The 22,697-nt window shown below is 49.3% G+C and overlaps 1 protein-coding gene across 1 annotated transcript in view; it reads right to left on the reverse strand.

The window, feature by feature from the left end:
* The window catches only part of LOC131213446 (protein gone early), a 41,995-nt gene that overhangs the window by 10,239 nt on the left and 9,059 nt on the right, over positions 1 to 22,697 (reverse strand). Inside the window, exon 3 of the mRNA XM_058207486.1 lies at positions 14,913 to 15,222. Within this exon, the coding sequence (XP_058063469.1) occupies positions 14,913 to 15,222 (310 nt within the window). The remainder of the gene's footprint in view (positions 1 to 14,912; positions 15,223 to 22,697) is intronic.

Genomic DNA, 22,697 nt, shown 5'->3' on the forward strand with positions numbered 1-22,697 from the left:
AGATTGTTAAGTAAAGACCCCGTTGGTCATGGTCAAGGCCATAGACAGCGGGGTATCTCTACCCATCCGGCCTCAAAATTCACAAATTTCGACGCACGTAGTTACGGGCAAATTACGATTCCAATTGACTACAGGAGACACGCTGTCAAATACCAAAAGGTCAATACATGTGAGAATGCCTGGTGAGCGCCGTAATAATACCTGGCTATCTCTGCCCATCTCCGACCACCGAATCGCACCGAGCCAGTTCAATATTTTAATATTAGCCGAGGCTCGACCCGTCGGCCGTCGAGTGTTGGTGGTGTTGTGTATTTGTGGCCCGAGCAGAGTATATTTTTGGGTTGGGATCAGAAAAACCGGAACCGGAATGGTAATTTTGAGCAGAATTGGTAAATGTCAAAGTGCTACAACAGCAGCACAGCGCAAGGTTTTATTATGAGGCTCTATAGAGAGCAGGCTGGCTGGCTGGCTGGCTGGCTAGGATGGGCTGTAGATGAATTTTAATGAGGAGAACGTATTCCTTAGCAGAAGGAGATCAATCTTGGCCGTGGGAAGCTGCAGTAAGTAGCGGGACGTCCGGTGGGGGGTCACGGTTCTGCGTGCGGCGGTGGTATCCAAAATGGTGGTATCCAAAAATAACACTTCTATGCCCGCCCCGCCTCAGCGAAGAGCAAAATAACCCAAGAAAGCTGTGCGGGGGGAGCACAGCAAGTGGTGCGCACAACAGCTACCTATCCTTCCGCGAACTCATCTGCCTTCTGGGCGATAAAAGCAGCTGGATTGCTCCTACTCATCATGGAGGCCAGGTGCTGTTGTGCCAGAGGTTGTCGGGGGGTTCGCCAAATTAGCCACCACGTAGTAGTCTGCAAGCCGCCCGAGCCGGGAGCTTCTCTGGCCGAGAGCGATCTATAGGGTGATCCGACAAGTGGTACTGGACCTTAAACTAGCGATTACTCGACGATAAACTTCATTCCGGAAATTGTAAACATTTAGTCAAAAGTTTGACATTGTGGCGAGTGTTCAATTGAAACTGTGCAAAATTTGAAATGCACATTCCATTAAATGTAATTTCCACTTCGGCTATCTAACGCTATTGAACAACTCCGCTATTTGTCAGTCGATTTTGGCAAATGAACAATATTTATTTGGGGTATAGAATGCGGTTTATTAGCAATTTACCCAACATTCGGTATCGATCAAATGATCGCCTTCTTTAGGCACCCTAAAGGCGGTTTTTTGGGGTATTTTTCATGTATTTGTCAACATTTCAGTACTAGACAACGTAATAGCATCAATTTCCGTTGTGATGTTAGCTTTCAGTTCTTCAATGGTCCTTGGTGGGATGGCATAAACTTTAATCTTCGAGTAGCCCCACAGAAAGAAGTCAGAAATAAATTCGGTATAAATTCGGCACGCACAGCTGTCACAGTTGAACGATTATTTTCAATGGCGAGCGCTACAATTTCAACCAACTGTTTTACCGTATCCATGACTAAAACGGCATAAACTGAAGTTTTGGAGCCTGGCTAATTTGTTGAAATCGACTAACAAATAGCGAAATTATTTAACATTTAAATAGTTGGATCGTGATGGAACACCCTGATGGAAGCAGAATTGACGCATGTGGAACTTGTGGAAACCCCCGGACACATCGTGCAAGAGAAGCCAATACACCCCTTAAACGGTGCACTGTTTGGTGCGGATTTTGGTCTGCCGTCCCATCTTTGGCCCAAAAATGAAGAAGGCCCTTCGGCGACAGCGGAAGTGGAACAGGACGGCGCTACATACCACAAGCGATATCGAAGGATCACCCTATGTAGATGCTGGCTGGCTGGCCGGCAGCAACAGTTAAGCTCCACCGTGAACGTGTCGCTATATTTATCCACTACCGAACAGACACCTTCAGCGGAGAAGAACAAAAAATTCTCGACCGGCTTCGAAAAGCCGCCAAATGCCAGAAGGAGATCACCTCACTCGCGCCGTTAGCATATTTCAGTTCTGGCGGTATCTAATTTTTTGGCAAGTTTTCCCTCTCCAGGTGTTCCGGAGGATGTGGGATCGGCACGATCGCGCATCTTTCCACGCCCAGTCTCCACAGCCGATGCCGATGATGCTGCCGATGATGGTTCTCTGGTCGCTGGTGTTGGCGATCGGTTTGCGTAGAGTGTCGTAGGTGTCGCGCGATCGATCCCCACCCCGACTACGACCAGAAGACCACCACACAATAACCGGAGACTCTAACCACTTTTTGTTGGTGGAACTCTGCCGTTGTGTGGTGCGTGTCTGGGAGCTGGAGGAGGGAATGCCGGGCAGACTATAGCCATAAAAATGCGGGGATTTTATATCGCGCCGGAGAACACTTTGGTGCCGAAACAGAAAAAAGCTGCATTCGAGTGATTAGCATAGCTCTTCAGGGCGCGCGCGCGCCTGGGGTATGTTGGCACAGACGTCCCCCGTCGCCACCGTCACCGCCGCCGTCGCTGGGCTAGCTAACGCCCCGGCCGTGCATATACGCACAGAAATGCACGGATATCGGCTCTTGTGTGAATGAGTTGCAAAAATGGGCTCCTACCGAAAGAAGAAAGCAAAAGGAAACCCCAGAAGTAAATGGAACAGCAAAAAAAGTTCCAACTCTAACAGCGAGGTGGTGCTGCGCGCTGATCACCGGCGACCGGCACACACGAGGTGGATATAAAAAGCGAAAGTTCTGTTCCATCTTCAGTTCAATTCCATCGCCCATCGCAGAGAAGACAGCGCGCGCTCTCGCAAAGGAAAGTCTTCTATAGGAAGTCTTCCAGTGAACTACCCCACGTAGCAGTAGCACTTACAGTTCAGTCAACGCGATCGTGTGCCTCGAATCTTCGAGTAGCGTCGAGTTCTGTGTGCACAAAAAGCGAGAGAGAGAGCGAGAAAGAGAGAAAGAGAGAGAGCCAAGATGCGTTTCTTCGTGGTGAGTGCATTTCCCGTCCCCCACGTCAGGGCCACTACTATTTGTCCAGGGTTTAACACAACGCTTGGAACCTGGGATACCTAGGGGGAGTCTCCTAGAGAGTCCTGGATTCTATCAACAATCAACCATCGTGTGGAGCCTTGCCTGGAGTCTCCATGGCCCTGGCCGCTTCCATCAATCAATTCTAGCACCTATGGCGCCGCCGGACCTCTAACCATTCGAACCTAGCAGAAGAAGAGTTTCCGTTCCCGACGTAACCAACTCTTTTCCGTTTCGTCGCCCTAGATTTTCGCCGCCTGCATGGCCGTCGGGTCGGCCGACATCGGTCTGAAGTTGCGTCAGGCAGCGGGAGCCGGTGGGGCAAGCAGCTATGACGTCGGGCAGCAGTCGGTGTCGGTGGACTACGCGCCGACCGTTTACCAGGATTCCGCCGCTGGAGGATCCGCCGGAGTTGGCGGTGTTTCGGCTCGCTCGGGAGGATTCGGTGGCGGTTCGTCCTTCGGCGGTGGCTCGTCCTTCGGTGGTGGCTCGTCCTTCGGCGGTGGTGCTGCAGGTGGAGCCAGTGGCGCTGAGTTCCAGGCCGGCTACCAGGCAGGACTGCGTGCCGGTGCCTCGGCCGGAGCATCGTCCGCTTCGTCGGGCAGCAGTGCCCGTTTCGGTGGTGGATCCTTCGGCGGTGGATCCTTCGGTGGTGCTTCGGGAGCCGGTGGATTCGGTGGTGCCTCGGGAGCCGGAGGATTCGGTGGTGCTAGTGCATCCGCCGCCGCCAAAACTCAGGTCCGCTTTGCCGCTCCGGTCGTCCAGAAGCACTTCTATTACCACGTCGCACCGGAAGACCCGAAGGCTGCCGCCGAGGCTGAAACGTTAACCATCACGCCCCGCAAGCACTACAAGGTTATCTTCATTAAGGCCCCGTCGGTCAGTGCCAGTGCCGGAGCCGCATCCCGGGCTGCGAGCAAAACGGAGGAGAAGACCATCGTCTACGTGCTGGTCAACAAGCCGTCCCAGGCGAAGGCGGGTGCCGTTGCTGACGCCAGCTCGTTCTCGTCCGGCAAACCGGAGGTCTACTTCATCAAGTACCAGGGTAAGGACGCACATGGAGCCGGTGGTGCCGGAGCTGGTGGCAGTGCTGGAGCCTTTGCCAACGCGGGAGCCTTCGGTGGCGCTGATTTCGGTGGAGCCGCCGACTTCGGTGGTTCGGCCGGATTTGGCGGAGCCGGTGCCGGGGCCGGTGCCGATGCCGGGTTCGACTTCGTCGATGCTACCCGCTCCGGTGTGTCCAGTGCCGCCGCTGGCAGCAGTGGCTACAATGCTGGATTCACCGCTGGCTACACCGCGGCCAGCGCCGCCGGATCTTCGTCGGGTTTCGGTGTCACCCCAGCCTACGACAGTAGCGCATTTGGTGGTGCTTCTGCTAACAACAACGCTGTTGTCTACTAAGTTTTCACCGCTACCGCCGAGAGCTTAGGGCGCGTGTAGCTTAGTCGTAAACTCCAATACTCAACTTCCCGACCCCGAACCAAACCGGGCGCTCACTCAGGGAATGGTCGTTACTGTCTCTACCCCTGTAACCTCTCATGTATCCCCTCTCTTACAAGCTCTTTCTGCTGCGTTCCTTCAAATGTGTCTCCTTTTCTACTTTCCCTACTTCAGAAAACCGACAGCTCTACGACATAAGTCTCTCGAAAAAGAAAGGAAAAAAAAACCACGGAAAATAGATAGATTTATTTTTCTTTAGGAAACGTGTGATAACAACGCACGGCGTCACTACACCGCCACTAGTGTTTAGGAGAGGGGCCCCGTAGGCAAACATTGTTCAAATAATAATGCTAACTAACTATCGTAAGGGCAGAAAGGGTGCGCGCGAACGAAAAACCAGAAAAACATCGCCCCCGAAGAGAAGTGTCGAAGAAGAAGAAGAAGAAGAAGTCAACTTTGTATCATAAGAAAAAAAAACAACACACACACACGAACATGAATTTCCATAACATAACACGACAAAAAACAATCAAAGTGAAAAAAAAAACTATTACTCGTTTTTGGTTTTTGTTTCCCCGATCGTCAACACCGAAACCCACCGAGCAATTCGGTTTGAAGTTAACACAAATCGTATGGTTCACGAAACGGTATGATTCAGAGCGTGTGCAACATTAAATGCAATAGCTTCGGGGAATTATTTCTTTTCGGTTTTCGGTAGCAATCCGGTGAATGGATTAAAAAGGTTGTCATGTCTCTTCTGCCACTTCAGGTTAGACTCGGAAGTGGTACGGTTTTTCTCAAAATATTACAATATTCGGTACATAGCAAAAGGCGTGCTTTAATTCTCCTCAATACATCGATACTTCAGTGGTCTGTTCAGAAGGATGAGACCTGTAATCCGGCGTCCACACTATGAGAAACTGGACAGACATGTATGGTAGGCCCAGCAACTGTCGATCTTTTTCTGCAGTGCCGTGAGCTACTTTGAGTTACTGTTGAACTCTGTTCTCTAGCAGTTCCCGGCGCGCTTCGCCACGACTCATTTCATTCTCATTTCTCGACTATCCGGCGTTTTAGAGAATCGGACTTCCAGATGACGTGCACGATCGGCCTCCCCTTTTCATTTCCCGTTACTCATCCTTTTCACGGTGACTTTAATGGACTTAAATTTTGTATGGGAGCCCTCCTTTGTAAAGTGAAGGGGGGGGCTTCAAACATTCACCAGAACGTTTCCCTTTCTCCAAAACTCTCGCCTGCAGAATGTTGTTCGATTTGCTCGAAAACGTTTGTATGGGGCGTTACGTATGAGACGTTACGTATGGGACGTTATGTTACGTTACGTTTGTATGGAAGCTCCCCCTTCCCGGAGGTGTGGGAGGGTCAAACTTTCCTATTCACAATCCGGGGACACTACGTTGTGCAAAATTTCACGAGGATGCGTTAAGTAGTTTTTGAGAAAAAGACAAAAATCCATTTATATATATATAGAAGAAGATTTCACGCATTTTTTCAATTTGACCGTTGGAGTCAAATTTTGGCCAGATTTTTTGGCTGTCCAATAAAACGCAACCAGCTATGTTACAAAGTTCGCCACAAGCCTCGCAACGAACGAAAACGAAACGAAATACAAGCTAAGCAGACTAACGTTGGACACATCGAACCAGGTTTTCGAGACATCGACCGGACAATACGTGCCATCGTCCCTACGCAAATCACGAAAATCAAGGGTTCAAATCGCAGCGAAGCGCCGATTTCTACGGACCGATCTGCGCTTCGTCTGGCGCCCCAGTAACGGTTTTAAGCGATCATGAAATTTACAGCGTGAAGCTCATGGTATGTACGCACCTATAGGAAAAACTCTAAATTTTGCATACAATAAATTTTCTTAAAATAAAATAAAATAGTAATATAATGTTTCAAATTTTTAAAATCATATTGAATGGAAGCAAAAGATAAATAAACAATTCGAATAACATAACCCCAATTTTGTTCACAAAATGAAAATCGAATATCAAATTTCTCGAACAGTAAGGATAAGGGTAAGGGTAAGGATTGCCTCTAGGTCGCCAAATTCATTTTGAATTTCGATAAGTTCAAAGTGTAATCTGCAAAAGAGCGTAGGCTGCTGTAGACTTCCAACACCTTACTCGACTGCCTTAGCCAATGAGAGACGGGTTGTGTTCTGTATGGATGACGCGAAGCCACAAACACGCCTGCACTGATCGTAACGAGTTAGAAGCCGCTCATAAGGATATTGAATGTCCTGATGTGTCCAGTTCATGTATACAGTTTCAAATGACTTTTTTTTCTAAAAATCGGAGTTCATTTACAACTTTTTACGACTGAATCGGAGTTCATTTATTACAAAATATAACTAGGGACTATAACTGAAGCTCAAAAATATGCTCCACTTGTTGTATTTGCAAGATTTCAATAACTGTGTATTTTCCCTCAAGGCAATGCCAGAGTGCAGTGCCACAACGGCTACCACTAGAAAACGAGTGGTCTAGTCACCAACAAAAAACTGAACCACTGGTGTATCTTCCAGCCTATTAGATTTTTGTCTGCCAATTTGTCCATCGGCTAGGCTAAGACAGATAGAGTCGTTTGATGATTATCAACCGGCAGCTCGCATAACCGTCGAGCGGTCCTGGCTTGCAGTAAAAGACTCCAACCACCCCTGGCTTTCGCGCTCGCGTCCCCCGTTCCACACCTGTCAATAAAACGTTGAGAAGACCGTTGGGTGAGAAACACGTAGAACGAGAATCACCAACAGGAAAGACCTATCCTCGTCGGGCCACGGGAAGTTCAAAATTTTAAAAGGTCATCCCCCAAAATGTCATAGAGCACGCACCGTGTGGACCAGACCAACGACAGTTTTATGGAATCTTCTATTCTGTTCTTTTTGTTCTGTTCAGGTTGACTTTTTTGGCCTACACATGTACGCTATATCAGCGGATTGCTGATGTGTTTAGCATAGATCTAGTAATGTGATCCGCCTACCAGCTTGATTTTATTAAATTTTCTTTAAAGAAAGCTTAGAGTTACAGCTCTAAGCTCCTAAGCTCCACAATCTTTATTAAAAGTATTTTCGATATGTATTTAAATGTCACTAATTACCCAGACTCTAACAACCAGAGGTACATGTTACAACTGGTTGTCCCATTGGAGACTTTGGGCCCTACTACGAAACTCGAACGGTCATTTGAATTCATCTTGCTATAGCTCTCTCTTTCTGCCTTCTCTCTTGCTGTATTCTGCTTTCTCTCTTACTGTGTTCACTCGAACGATCGAGTTCTCGATTCGAGTTTCATAATAGGGCCCTCTATACGCTGCTGTTCGTAGCCGTTCTCAAGTTAATTATGAATACCAATGCAATATTGTATCAAATACATGTGTGGGTAGAGATTGGCAACAGCGATCCCCGTTCTGGTCGGTCCGGTCACCGGTCAAGAGTTGGGTTCGCCAACCAATAAAAGTTGACCCCAACCGGTCGACCCAAAACCGAAACCAGAACGGGATGAGCTCGACGGCCAGCAGCCACAGTAAATGTCATCAGCATCGATTAGGATGCTGTTTCGGGAGGGGGAAATTCTTCTATTTGACATGCAGACCTGCTAAATCGCCGACCTGCCCGCCACAGGACAAGTTGTTTTTCGCGCAACGGTAGAACGGTAGTGGGGGGCTGCGGATACATAAAGCTAAAATCTGTGTTGGTGGATTGTTAGTGAAGTAAAAAAAAAATGGCTCAAGAAAAGACGGCACCGAATGCAAACAAGGAAGGTTGCAACCCAGGAGATGAGTATAAATAGCGAAAGTTCGGTTCTATCCCCAGTTCATTTCTTTCACGCGCACCACAGAGAAGACGACTCGCTGAAGTAGTCTTCGCAGAAATCCCAGTGTCAAAGGTTCATAGAATCCCAACGGTCTTCTTAACAGCCGAGCAGGACCTACAAGTCAGGATGCGCTGTTTCGTGGTGAGTATACATGCTGCTGTACATGCTTTCTTTATCTCTCCTGACTCTGCCGTGCTATGGAGCTCCGTGCTCTAGTGTTATCAGCAATCAACAACTACTACTGAGCACTGTGTCAGCGGACTTTCATCAATCAATCCATAACGACACAGATCTGGACTTGAACCAGACGCTAGGTCCAAGCATAATGGCACTGTTCCCAAAGGAGTTTCAACGTCCACCGCGCGTACTTGGGGATCTGACTAATATTCTTCGTTTCACACGATTCCCAGATTTTCGTCGCGTGCATAGGACTAGCCTCGGCGCAGTTCCGTCAGGGAGCGGGAGTCGGAGTGGGAGCGGGAGCCGGAGGACAACAATCGGTATCGATAGACTACGCTCCGTCCGTCTACCAGGATAGCGTTGGAGGAGGCAGTGCAGCTGGTGCCGGAGTCAGTTCTCGTTCTGGATTTGGTGGTGGTTCTGCTGGTAGTGCCTCTGGATTTGGTGGCGGTGCCGCTTCTGGATTCGGTGGTGGTCCTTCGGAGTTCGGAGGAGCTGGCGGCTCTGGAGCTGGTGCGGGATTCCAAGGCCGATCTGCTGGCGGTGCTGGTGGTGGTGCTGAGTTCCAGGCCGGCTATCAGGCAGGACTGCGTGCCGGTTCCGCTGGTGCCGGAGCGTCGGCCCCGTCCTCGGCTTACCAAGGTAGCGTCGGTGGCCCGGCCGGTGGATTCGGTGGTGGAGCTGGAGGAGCTCGTGCTTTCGATGGAGCTACGGCCGATAGATTCGGTGGCGCAAGTGCCGCCCCCCAGCCTCAGGTCCGCTATGCCGCTCCGGTCGTCCAGAAGAACTTCTACTACCACGTCGCACCGGAAGACCCGAAGTCCGCCGCCGAGGCCGACACGTTGACCATCACGCCCCGCAAGCACTACAAAGTCATCTTCATCAAGGCCCCGGCGACCAGCGGCGGTGCAGGCGGACCAGGAAACCGTGCTGCCAGCAAAACCGAGGAGAAGACCATCGTCTACGTGCTCGTCAACAAGCCGTCCGCCGGCAAGTCGGGTCCAGAGACTCCAGCTAGCACGTTCACGCCCGGTAAGCCGGAGGTCTACTTCATCAAGTACCAGGGTAAGGAGGCCCCGGGTGCCGCTGCTGCTGGAGGTTTCGGAGGTGATTTCGGTGGAGCCGATGCTTTCGGAGGAGCTGGTGGTTTCGCCAGATCCGGTGCAGCTGCCGATGCTGGTTTCGGAGGAGCTGGAGGTTTCGGCCAAGCCGGTGCATCTGCCGATGCCGGTTTCGGAGGAGCTGGTGGATTCGGTCAAGCCGGTGCATCTGCCGATTCCGGTTTCGGAGGAGCTGGTGGTTTCGGCCGAGCCGGTGCATCTGCCGGTTCTGGTTTTGACTCCGGTGTGTCCGGTGGCGCGGCTGGAAGCGGTGCTGGCTACAATGCCGGATCATCGGGCTTCGGTGTCACCCCAGGCTACGACAGTAGTGCATTTGGTGGTGCTGGTGGTAATAACAACGCGAATGTGTACTAAATTTTCACAGCTACCGAGAGAGTGCGCTCGTACCTTAGCCGTAAAACCTAATCCTCAAGTAGAACGCCCTGCTCACGGAAGGAAGGACAGGGCGCCTCCACCAATTACTAAGGAGTCTGTCGACCAGGGTTTCAACGACGATAGCTCAGGGAATGGTCAGCCCATACTAAATACTCGTGTAACAAGTACGTTACGCACTTTTCGGTGTTCTTTTGATACTCCCTGTTCTTTCCGTACTTCAAAAAACCGTCAGCTTTACGACATAAGTCTCTCGAACAACAACAAAAAAAAACAATGAAAAATAGATAGATTTATGTTTCTTTAGGACACGTGTGATAACAGCACACGGTGCAACTATCGCCACTCGTGTTTAAGAGGCCCACGTAGGTAAAGATGGGCAAAATAATGGGTATTACTATCGAAAGGGCAGAAGCGCGCGAACGATAAACCGAAAAGTATCGTCTTCGGAAAACATTGCCCCGGTAGAGAAGTGTAGCAGTAGAGGAAGAAGAAGAAGAAGAAGAAGAAGAAGAAGAAGAAGAAGGAGAAGAGAAAGAAGAGGAAGAAGAGGAAGAAGAAGTCAACTTTGTACTATAAGAAAAAAACACAGACACACACAAACCTAGATTCCCATAACAGCATGAAAAAAATCAATCAAATTTACAACAAAACAATATTACTCGTTCTTGTTTTTTTGTTGAACCGCATCATCGTCGTCACCAAACGTTCCATTATCTTCCTTATTCGTCACTTCTGCGACGTTGCTCTGTTGATGATCAGTCTTGTATCCGCAAGGAACCTATCTGCTGACCTGGAGGACATCCGCCTGATCGCCCGTGGACATTACTGTTGAGGACACCAATCGTCAAGACTCGAGATCTATAGACGGGCGCACATCGCCTCAGATCACTGCTTGGCTCGCGCTATGATTTCATGGAGGGCCCTCTGCCATGATAAGTGATTCTTCCTCTTATCCGGCAAAATACAACCACCGAGCGGTCTTGGCCTGCGAACTTTGAGACCAATGGCAATGTTAATCTCTGTTGCTTTCTGTAACGTTTTATTTTTTATTTTTACGAGCAAGGTTGTTGGGCACCCCGGGGGGGGGGGGCGGGGGGGGGGGGGGGGGGGGGGGAGGGGAGGAAAAAAACCCGTGCACGAATAGCAAAAACATAAACGGCATCCTTTTGTGTTCGTAGAAGTCAAACCGGCTCCACTCTCTCGGTAGTGATCGTAATGCGTTTTTGCCGCATCAAGTTACCAAAAATCGGGCGAGCGAAACTCAACAACGCGGGGACGCGTGCAGGAGATCGATGGCTCCTCGGAACTGGTCGTCAACAAACGATCATAATCAGCCAGTCAGTCAGTCAGTCAGTCGCACAGCCGAAATGTCAAAGAGGTTCCCACACAACCACCGGAGAGCGAGCGACAAAAGTCACCGAGTTTGTCAGTTTATTGAAAAACCTTGTTCTCTCGGAACACCTGGCGAATATGGATGGACCACATCAAATGAAGACACAAACGACCAATATATTATAAAAGGCCAGAGAGCGTTGAGCGAGATTCATGGCACCTAATATTTGCTCGAAGCCAAGGGGTTCGAGTCCCTGGTGGGTGTTCTTTGACGAAGCATTGGCTGACTCTCTTCCTTCTGCCGTACAACATTCTTGCTGCCCCCGTGTGCTGGATGGATGATGGATATTACACCGGGTAATGAATGCAGCACACTGTGTTTACTTTTGTCACTGATGTCACTTTGCCGCCAAATCGATAATGACGGTGCGGTGGTGCTGGATGAGTGAAGATGAGTGATGGTGGTGCGCGCGTCTCCAGCGGATTTTTGGTCGTGAACTGGTGTTGGTTAGCCTACCACGGCTACGCTCCCTTCTCTCCAAAAAAGAACCGACGGCCGCGGTGAGAATCGATAACGAGAGATCGGCCGCACAGACAAGATCAGGCGAAACAAGACACCTGTGTGAGCGATGTGCGCACACCACGCAAATCATCATCCGATGATAAAAGCCGATACCGATCGCCGGCCGATAGTGTTTTGGGGGCCGACCGTTTAGGGTTGCAGGCATCCCCACTCCCAGCCCGGCCAGTGTGTCCAGTCTGATGCCGCCAAAAATCGTTGGATGTATGCATCTACATAAAATTGTTGATATGCTGGATAAAGGTCTGAGAGCGCGCGCTAGGATAAACATAGTAGAGGAGACGGAGCAACGTCTTCTATCCCCCCCCTGGGTGGTGTGGGGCGTGGTGGTTGTCGCGGCTGTCCCCCCGTCTTGCGGTGGTAGACCAATAGAACCACCCTAGACAAATGCGCCCGAGCCGTTTGAAATCGTGACGCGCCTATATAAAAAGCGAAAGTTCTGCTTCATCTTCAGTTCAGTTCGATCTTCGCGCCCAGTGAGAAGGCTACCTACCAAGAAGGGCGTCCCTCCGAAACTAACGAAAAACTGCTAGCAAAGACTACGCGACTCACTCACTCCGGCTGCTCGAGCACAGAGATGCGTTACCTCGTGGTGAGTTTTTTTTTTGTGTGGAACTAATAATTGCGGTGTGGCACCCCTGAGGCAGCAATCAACTCCTGTGAGAGCAGGACGCCGACGACGAATGTTCTCCAATCAATTGCTTCCGAGACGGGTTTCCGTGTAGTTCGAGTAAAGAGCGAAAGTGACCTATAGTAGAGAGTCCAGCCTTCCTAGTGCTCTAACACATAGTGTTCATCTCGCGTCTAATGTCTTTTCCGTTCTGTCACCCAACAGATTTTCGCTGCTTGCTGCTTGGCAGTCGTTTCGGCCGACATCGGGCTGAAACTTCGACAGGCAGCGGAAGCCCGTGCGACCAGCTATGACGTCGGGCAGCAGTCGGTATCGGTAGACTACGCGCCGACCGTTTACCAGGATACCGTCGGTGGTGGTGATGTGGCGGGAGTCGGCAGTCGCTCTGACTTGGGTGGTGCTGCCGCATTCGGTGGAGCCGCCTCGTACGCCGGAGCTGCCTCGTTCGGTGGGGCCACCAGCACGTCTGGGTTCGGTGGAGGTGAAGCAACCTCCGGTTCAACCTCCGACGAGTATCAGGCCGGCTATCAGGCAGGACTGCGCGCGGGAGCGTCGGCCGGTGCGTCCGCCGACTCGTCCGCCGGTGCCGGGTCCGGGGCACGGTTCGGAGGTTCCAGTGCCTTCAGTGGAGCCTCGGCCTCGGCCGCCTCGGGAGCAGGATTCGGTGCGAGCTCTGGCGCTACGGCCAACAGTGTTGCCCAGGCTCAGGTCCGCTATGCCGCTCCGGTCGTCCAGAAGCACTTCTACTACCACGTAGCACCGGAAGACCCGAAGGCTGCCGCCGAAGCTGAAACGTTGACCATCACGCCACGCAAGCACTACAAAATCATCTTCATTAAGGCCCCGTCGGCCAGTGCCAGTGCTGGAGCCGCATCCCGAGCTGCCAGCCAGACGGAGGAGAAGACCATCGTCTACGTGCTGGTCAATAAGCCGTCCCAGGCGAAGGCGGGTGCCGTTGCTGACGCCAGCTCGTTCTCGTCCGGCAAACCGGAGGTCTACTTCATCAAGTACCAGGGTAAGGACGCACAGGGCACAGCTAGTGCCGGTGCCAGCGCCTTCGCCGACGCTGGAGCAGGCGCGTTCGCCGACGGTAACGCCAACGGCGGTGTCGGCGCTGCTGGCTTCAACTCCGGATTCGGCGGATCCTTTGCCCAGAGTGGTGCCCAGAGTGGTTCCGCCGTCAGCTACGATCCCGTCCTCGGTGGGCGCTCGGACGTGTCCGGCGTGGCAACTGGAGCAGGCGGCTTTAACGCTGGCTTCAACAGCGTCGATGGCTTCTCCGGAGCTTCCGCTGGGGCTACTGCTTCCGCTGGAGCGGTCGCTTCTGCTGGTGCTGTTGATGATACGGTCGTGTACTAGACGTAGGGCTCCATGACCATTTACTTTAGTTCTTCGCGCGAGACCAGTCGAGTGTTCAGAGCAGCCGCAACGCAACGCTGGGTGAGTTTCGATCGCAGCTCAGCCCCAAAAACCCGCGAAGACCAACTAAGGGCGCCACAGACAGTCCTCTTGCTTACGATAAACTACTACCTTCAAGGTCCACAGCAAACGGTATCAAGTGCAGGCATAGGTGCAGTGTGCAATGTTTTGTTGACTAGCTTAGAAACTATCCTTTCCCGCCCAGAGAAGGGAATGGTGCTCGCGAGACGCTACAACCATCTTCAATAAAGACATGCTTGCATGTGTATACAATCAAACAGATCGACGAGGTGTAAGAGACTTTTACGTACGTAGCAATTAGTTCAACGAACCCCCACGGGAACCGAAATTTGCCTTTCCGATGAGCTGACACCAACCAAACAAACCCCCTCTACTAAGCAGCGATAAACTTGTCTTTAGGTCCATTCAGGTCCATTAGCTGGAGTGTCCATTGAGCTCCACTGGACTCTCACAGCATGGTACAACAGAAGTTACAAAAAGTTCCACCAAACAGAGGCTGTGGATCGGAAAAGAAGATTTAGATCAACCACTCGAAGAGGCGACGCTATTGACCTTGATCTGCGCTACCTGTACACCCCCCGCCGAACGTCGGGTGATGGGGTTTGAGAGGGTGATAACCGAAAACAAAACCAACAAAAAACCAACGCCAAAACAGGTCTAACTGGTATTTCTCCCAACAAGTTCGGCGTTTCAACACCTGCCGCCTCGAGCGACACAGGGTCTCCTTGCCGAGCGTGTCGCTTAGATAAAGATCAACCGATCGACCGTGTCAGCTACCGAGCTATCAACCGAGCGCTGCGGGGCCGGTTGGCCGGTCTTGGAGAGTAAACCAATTACATCATCGCAGCATCATAGCATAGATCATCAGAATGCTGAGCCCCATACGCTACAAAGAGGTTGCAAAAATTTTAATTTCGGCACTGCATGGCACCGGGACATGTTTGGGACATCCGCAGGACATTTGGGTCCGCAGGACGATGGCACTCACCCAGATCGAGCAGAATGTGACGGAGCGCGTTGAGACCTTCGCGATCCGTCCCCGTTTCCAGCCGGCTGCACCGCTGGTACAGCGTGTAGATCATGCGCTGGGCCGAGTAGGTCATGGCGGTCATCGGCAGCTGGACGATGAACTGGAACGCCTCCAGTGTGCGCTGGTAGTCGTGCTGCGCAATCGGTGACCATTCGCCTTTGTAAATCTCGCGGAAGGCGTGCGTCCGGAAGTGTTCCTCGAACCGCCCACAGGCCCACTGGTACGGTTCGTCGCAGGCCACCACATTCGGTTGAGCCGAGGTCAGTATCTGGTAACATAAGAGTGAAAGAGGTGAGAGAATGAGAGAGATATTTTTTATGTGTGTTGCACCGACATTCTCATTTATTGATGTGATTATTATTGTTTTCCAGTTCTTAACTTAAAGTTTTGCAAGGTTTCAGGATCAGGATCAATTGTTGGAAATTAGTTATTAGTTGTGGAGTGTTCCATCCTGTACGCTCCTTCCACAAACTCTAAATATACTAAATATTTGATAAATTTGGCTCGACTTTATCGACTTCACCGATCGACCGTCGTCATAAAGCTAACGACTACCCATCGCCCAAATAATCGAAATTACGTACTGCTTTTAGCCTGTTCCAAATGGAACTCCGGGGCCTGCGTCCTGAAAGAGGTGCTTTTAATTCCGGACCAGCTTGAGGGATGAGCCAAGCCACGGTTTTTCCTTCCAGTGGGTAAATGGGCAGATTCAGTAGCCAATCAAGCTTAACTTAACAATTATAAAGAAATTAATAAAAATAGAACAAAAGTGTTTGGGCTCCTACTAGGCCAAGTTCTGCACTGCCGAGCAAATACATAAATACCGGCCGCGTCGGTGGCCCAAAACCGTGACCCCTTTTTCTCCTTTTTTCGCTGAATGAGTCAACAAACTTAGGAAGAAAATTGGAAAACACCATGGGGCGCGACGAAGTTTAACGAGCAAAAGTTCCGTAACAGCCGTCAGCATTTCAAGTACGCCCTACGGTGCGTGCGCCTCAGCGGAACGAAAGTATTTGAACGAGGCAGGGAACGGATCGAGAAATGAAAATTGAAAAGCCGGAAAACGGCCTCCCGCGCAAAGGAAATAGTTTTCCCTATCAAATTCAAATAAATCATCACCCACAACAATTTGGCCTTAATCGACGCCCAACGGTGACGTTGCACGCTAGGGCGCTAGGTCGAGGATTTCTCCAGCTAGTTTTGGTCCTAGTGCCGCGAGAAACGCCGTTTCTCTGCTGCTGTGGCGCCACCCTTCTCACCGAGAAGCCCTACTAATGGGTGAAGCCGGCCATTTCTCGGTCACGAGACCGGGTGTGGTGCTGATGCTGCGTGTCCAGCAGTCGCAGACAAAATCAAGTTCAAACGATTCGATACTGGATTTAAATTAATGCATAAATAAAGCATTAGTGCACAATCGCTTCGCATCAGCCATGGTGGTTCTCAGGGCTATGGAACGAAATCGTTGAATTGACTACAGACTATGCTCATTATCACACTACCTGGCCTACTGTTGCCTGGCCCGTAGGTATCTTGAGATTCCAGCATTTCTCCCCTTATCGGAACCCTTTGATCGAAAACGGTCAGCAACAAAAACATTGTGAACCAAATAGGGGGCCCAACACAGATTGCGGGAATGGGCTGTAAAGAACGCAGACTTTCGCTTTTACAGCACAGTGACGCTTGCGGCGTCGATTGGGCGGAAGTCAAAATTGATAGCCGGAAGTCGCAGCTCAGCGGGTGTCGGCGGACACAAAACGGACTTCACAATTTGAGGGCTTCATCAGTTACAACCGTTATTAATTGAATAAAACTAAGGCTAGGAGAAAGTCGGTGTGATCCTTTATGCTGCCTTCTGCAGTGCGGATTAGCGCGCCTAGATTCCGGCAATCCGCGTTCGTGTAGTTCAGTAAAGACTTCGGCAAAGACTCGACGGGGAATTTGTATGCTGCAGTCGTACATTGATGGTTTCAGCAAGTATCAACGGCTTGTTTGCTTGCTTTGTTACCACGTGTTCATGTCAATTTAAACATTTTATCTCTACTACATGCGTCCAGGAATATTACATTAGCCATTTAACGATATTTTAAGATATTTTAACGCCCGAAGTTATACAATCTGCATGACACCGGTTTATTGATTTGCTTGGGTGGCCAGTGTGAAGTCCGGATCTAAATCCAGTTGAAAATGTCTGGGGAATATTGTTAAGACAAATTTATGCAGATAGGAAGCAATACAGCTCTTTTAATGAGGCATTCATTTTGGAAGCTTGGGAACATATGGACCCACACATTTTGAAATACCTGATTGACAGTATGGCAAACAGAATTTTCCAAGTCATTCTGCGATCAGGAAAACAAACTGACTATTAAACTACACAATAAATACAGAGACTTCAAAAATCCACACATATTGATCATTTTATTGAGTGCGGCTCTAGAAACTTATATCGTATTTGGTCGAAAAAAAGATATAAGTAATAAAACTTCAATCCAACTAGATGCCATTGAAATAAAAAAAATTGCCATTCATAATTTTTCCTACTTAAAAGAGTCCCAAAACCAGAAGTTGAATCGAAAATTGGAAGATACGTTAAATACGTGGGTGCAACTATAGAAAGTTGACAAAATGTATTATCTAGATGATTAAATAATGCTCAATCGGCATATCTTCATTCATATTTGCCTCAGAGATAAAAAGTGATTGAACAGAGACAGTTACAGTTACCACGACAGGTAAGGATCACTATGGCGAAATGGTGAGCCTTACCGAACCAACCGAACCAACCGAACCAACACAAAAGATTGCACAAATGTTGCGCAGCATACGCTCGGTTCCAGCCCGGTGGTGGTCAATCACACCGCCAGGACCCCGAAACCCACCCCCTTTCCCATCCCGGCCCGTAATCGAGTGAACAGACGCCACCTGAAGAGTGGAACAGAAGTCGGCCATTACCATATCTCTCGAAGTTGCGCTACACGGTACACGATTTTAAGATTTCATACTCAGTCACCCACCCAACCCAGCGCCGCAATCGACGTCCTCGTTTTTCGCCCGGCCATGTCCATTTGATTTTATTTTTATTTTCTCACAAGTGCAGACGGCGACGGCACCGGGCGCACGCAGCCTCCGGCGGCGCTCCGCATCCCTGTGTGTGTGCTGTTCCGGAAGACAGGAAGACAGGAAGAACCGTTGCCACAGGCATTAACGAGCATCTAATAAGCCAGAGACGAACGGGTGGCATTTTTGGGGGGGAAGGCCCTAGAGCCAGAGAGCAATGATTGTCATTGTATTCGCATTGCACACAGTTCCGCTTCCGGTTCAGCCTAGTGTGACACATACACACATACGGTTTCCGTCCTCCGCGCACAGGCAGACTGACTCTACACCTTCTTTCAGTTTCGTAACGTCGATCCCAAATTCGAAACACACATTCGCTCGGCCACCGATGGGCTGGCTGGCTGGCAGGCTGGCGGGCAAACGTATGTTTGCGTCCGTGCGTGCGTATGTGTTTGCGGTTATGTATGTTGATCACCCGGGCATTCATTTTGAAATTGAATCACAAAAACCAGGGCCGCAAATCCGACATTACATACACACCAGGCCGGGCCAGGATCGGGTCTACCCCACAACACCCGGTGGAAGCTGGTGGTCGTTTCCGGAACCGAGGGGGGAGGGAGGGTGGTAGTACGGTAGCGGTACGATGGTTTAGCAACACCTCCGACATCGACATTAGTTTTATTATGAAGCATTGATTTTTCATTCGGCCAGCGAACGTGGACACAGAGAAAAGGACACACCGGCCAGCGGGTCAGGCTGTCCCTCCCACTACCAGCAGCTCCCTCCCCCGGGATGGCAATATATGGTTCAATCGGTGTGCCCTTTACACCGCCGACGGGGCCAACTCAGCTGGCGCGGAAGGCGAACACCGAGACCACACAGCAGACCTGCTCAGTTCGTGTGCTCCGAGTGCACACTACCTAGTGATGCTTATTCTATTTGCCCTACTGGTCCGAACTGGGCCAAGTCGAACGATGCTTCGTTGAACGAGACAGAGAGAGAGAGAGAGAGAGAGAGAGAGAGAGAGAGAGATAAAGAGGTTTAAAAATGCACGCATAATTGGAACAGATCAGAACATTTATCCACGTTGTTCTGGAGGCTCTCGATTGCGGGGCAATTTGCCACTTGTTGTTACTGCGGCGCCAGGGGGTTACGTGATGGTTCATCAAATTGGAACAATTAAACTCGGTTACCGCCGGTTCACTCGGCGGTTCAAACTTTTTGAACTCACATTTTTGACACTAGATATACCACACCAATCATTTCGACTGTTCGGGTAGTTTGAATTGCAAATTTTCACTACATTTTTTTCCCGAAATGATGTCATGACTTTTAATAATAAAGAATACAAGAGCTCTAAATAAAGAATACATTTTACAAATAAACTTTTTTATATGTATGTTAGTAAAAGAATAACGTTTTTTACGGAGATTTATAACATACCCGTCGAAATGACTGGTCCTTGTTTCCATGAAGAAATTTAGGCCAAATTTTGTTCAGAATGTGATCTATTGATCTCTGAATCGTAGCTTGGGCACTCCAGCCCGTTGGTGTGTGTACCACTAAAAATTTATTTACCGTACCCCTTTCCCTTCTCCTCGCGACAACATCCCAATTGATGTACCCATGATCATCAACAGGTTAGAGGGCTCTACAGTTTTGGGGGAAAAGTTGACAATTACGCAAGCAAAATTAAAGGCATTTCTTACAATATTGTACGCACGTGGGGCATACGAAGGAAATACTTTGAGGCTTCGTTATTTGTGAACCAACAAATGGGGACCATCCTTCATTTCCAGTACTATGAGTCGACGTGATTTTACCAAGATCCTACAGTACATTCGTTTCGACAATAAAAATCAGAGGAGTCAGAGGACGTTTGTAAACAGACGAATTCGCTTCAATTTCAATGGTTTGGAAAAAAAAGATTGAAAATAGTCAAAACTGCTTCAAACCGGAAGCTAAAATTACCGTGGTTTGGTATGGTTTTCCGTATTTAGAAAAAGAGGAGGCTCGAAATGCCTCAACACCCCTAACCCAATTTGTGGTGATGAAACTTCTTGAGCCGTGAACTACCATGAAGGGAAAAATTGTAACAACCGATTATTTCTTTAGAAGTATTTCTTTGGCAATAAGGCTAAGATCTGAAAACACTTCTTTGGTTGGAAGTGTACGCGCAAACAAGAGAGAACTGTCGAAAAGTTGCAAACTGAAAAAGACAGCACTGCACGTTGTTGTACACATGCAATTGATGCTCGCTCACACATGCAATGGATGCTTATAAGAGCAAACCAACACAGAAAGTGCTTATACTAAATACAAAACATAAGCATGTAAAAATTGATAAACTGAATCATTTTATAATGGAACCAAATTTGGCGTCAATGTCAATGATCAAATGACTCGAAAATATACAGTGAAATCAGGTTCCAGAAGGTGGCCACTTCAAGTATTTTTCAATATGCTGGACTTAGTCGGAATCAGTAGTTAGATAGTGTACAGGAACACAACAGGAGAAAACATTTCACGGAAAGACTTTCTCTTTCGATTAGCAGAAGAACTTGTTTCCGAATTTCAGACCTCAATGCAAACATCACAGAGAACTGCGTTTCCAACAACAAGTGGCACGCTTTCTGTACGCAAATGGTATCAGATAGGATGTTGCAGTAACAATAAAATTAAGTATGTTTGTAATACATGCAAAAGAAGTGTATGCGGAAAGTGTGTTGAGCGAAAAATGTATCTTATGTAGAAATTGTATCAAACAAAGTGATAAAGTGATAAATTAAGGGGAGTTTACAATTAACATTACTAAACTTGTTCATATTTTTTATAGAGTGAATAAACACTTGAAATCATAATAAGCAATTTATCACATGACCAGTCATTTTGACTGGTCTGCTATTAATAGGTATCTGGCTGGCTTCACGATGCGCAACTAATCGTTTGGGGCATTTCAGATAAATGCCAAACTGTTTGCGCTTATCTCAAAACGTTTATGCCTCAGCGGACACAATCACAAACACAAACAATATTCAGAAATCAATTAATTTCTCTTCTATTTCTGTTTTCTCGAACCAAAAACACAAATGTAAACACTTTGTATGACTTTTTGCGGTTGGTGTGGCCCCGTAGTATTGAAAACGGTGATATCGAGTGTTAAATTTCCTCCATTACGTTGCGCCTAAATGTATGCAACCCCGCCGATAGAGCAACGTTACGACCTGGGTTCGAGTCCCGGGACCTGTTGTCACGCAGCCGGCCATCAGGATGGCGTTTCAGGAAGAACCTACAGATTTTTAAGCCAGTTCGTTTGCTTCGTTACCCCATGTTTAGTTCAATTCGAACATTTTATCTGTAATACACTCGTTAAGGTGTAGTAAATTAGCCATTTTTCGTAGGGTATGTTAACGCTGGAAATTATGACATCGCTTCGATTCAAACTGTACTTGTTTTTCAATAAATTTTCCATTTCACGAATTTTGCGTCGCTTTTGACGCTTACCGAAGGACGTACCGGATGTACACATCCCTGCTGCACAAAATCTTGTTCAAATCGATTACCAGATCGCACAGTCCAGAAACTGACGATCGAGCTTCGGGGGGGCATGGGCAATTTAATTACGGCACTCTTCTTTCGGAGCAGCTGCTGCTGCTGCTGACAATTATGTTGCTGCTTGCTGGGTAGCCAACATTTTGCTTTCGCCTAACCTCGGCGGCCCCCATAAATGATAATGAAGGTTTTTGCGCGTTTGCGGTGGGGGCTTTAAAATTTCTCCGTCGTGCGTCGTTACCCGTTACTCTCGCCCGGCGTATCCTTTCGTTTCCTTCTCAATAGGTACGCTACAGAAGCGGATCGTCAACTACTCTAGACCATCTGGCCATGCACTACTGGCTGCTGCTCCTGGCGTACACGCTACGCTGATTACGGGCAGGCATCTCCTCCGCCGCGTCTTGATAAATTCTTCAATTGTTATTGTCAAGCCATCATCATCCACAGGCGGAAGGACCACCAGACGGACGGAACAAGATTCTGCACCAAAAAAAGGCGATGCTCTGCTCTCTCCCAGTGAACCCTTAATAATCAGAAGGTGACGCCAACAGGAAGCCAAACGCAGAAGAGGCTGCTGAAAGCCGCGCGCAAAAGAATCTCTCCCCACCCCGGTGTGGTGGTTCCGGTTTGGTAAATATCTAGACCAAACACACCGATTATGGTCAACAGCCAGTCAGTCAAGAAGAGGGCTGAGGGTGCTGTGCTGGGGTCAGGGTGGTGATTGTTACGACAGTAATCGTCACACCGCACCCTTCTTCGAGCTCATTCCACACTGTCGATGACTCAAGGCAAGTCCGTCATTATCAGATCGTGACACAGCCAGGACTCAGCCACAGGCGGGGCAGCGGCGCATCTCGGAAGCCACAGCACATGGCACGCGCGTCAACCATTTCCGCCAACGGCGCAAGAACGCAACCCAAGACGAATCGCAAGACCGACCCCGCGTTTGGGCAGAGTAGTGACCGGCAGCAGCAAAACATTTACCTCCCATTTCGCCACGCTTCGTTCGCGCGTTGTCGCGGCGTTTTTTCCGCTGCTTCCAAATCCCTGTTTCCGGGTCCCCTATTTTGCCTCTGATTTATTTATTGTAACGAGAGACTTCCGCTGCCGGCGCCGCCGCCGCGATGACAACAT

This window comes from Anopheles bellator, chromosome X (assembly GCF_943735745.2).
Source record: "Anopheles bellator chromosome X, idAnoBellAS_SP24_06.2, whole genome shotgun sequence".
Taxonomy (NCBI): Eukaryota; Metazoa; Arthropoda; class Insecta; order Diptera; family Culicidae; genus Anopheles; species Anopheles bellator.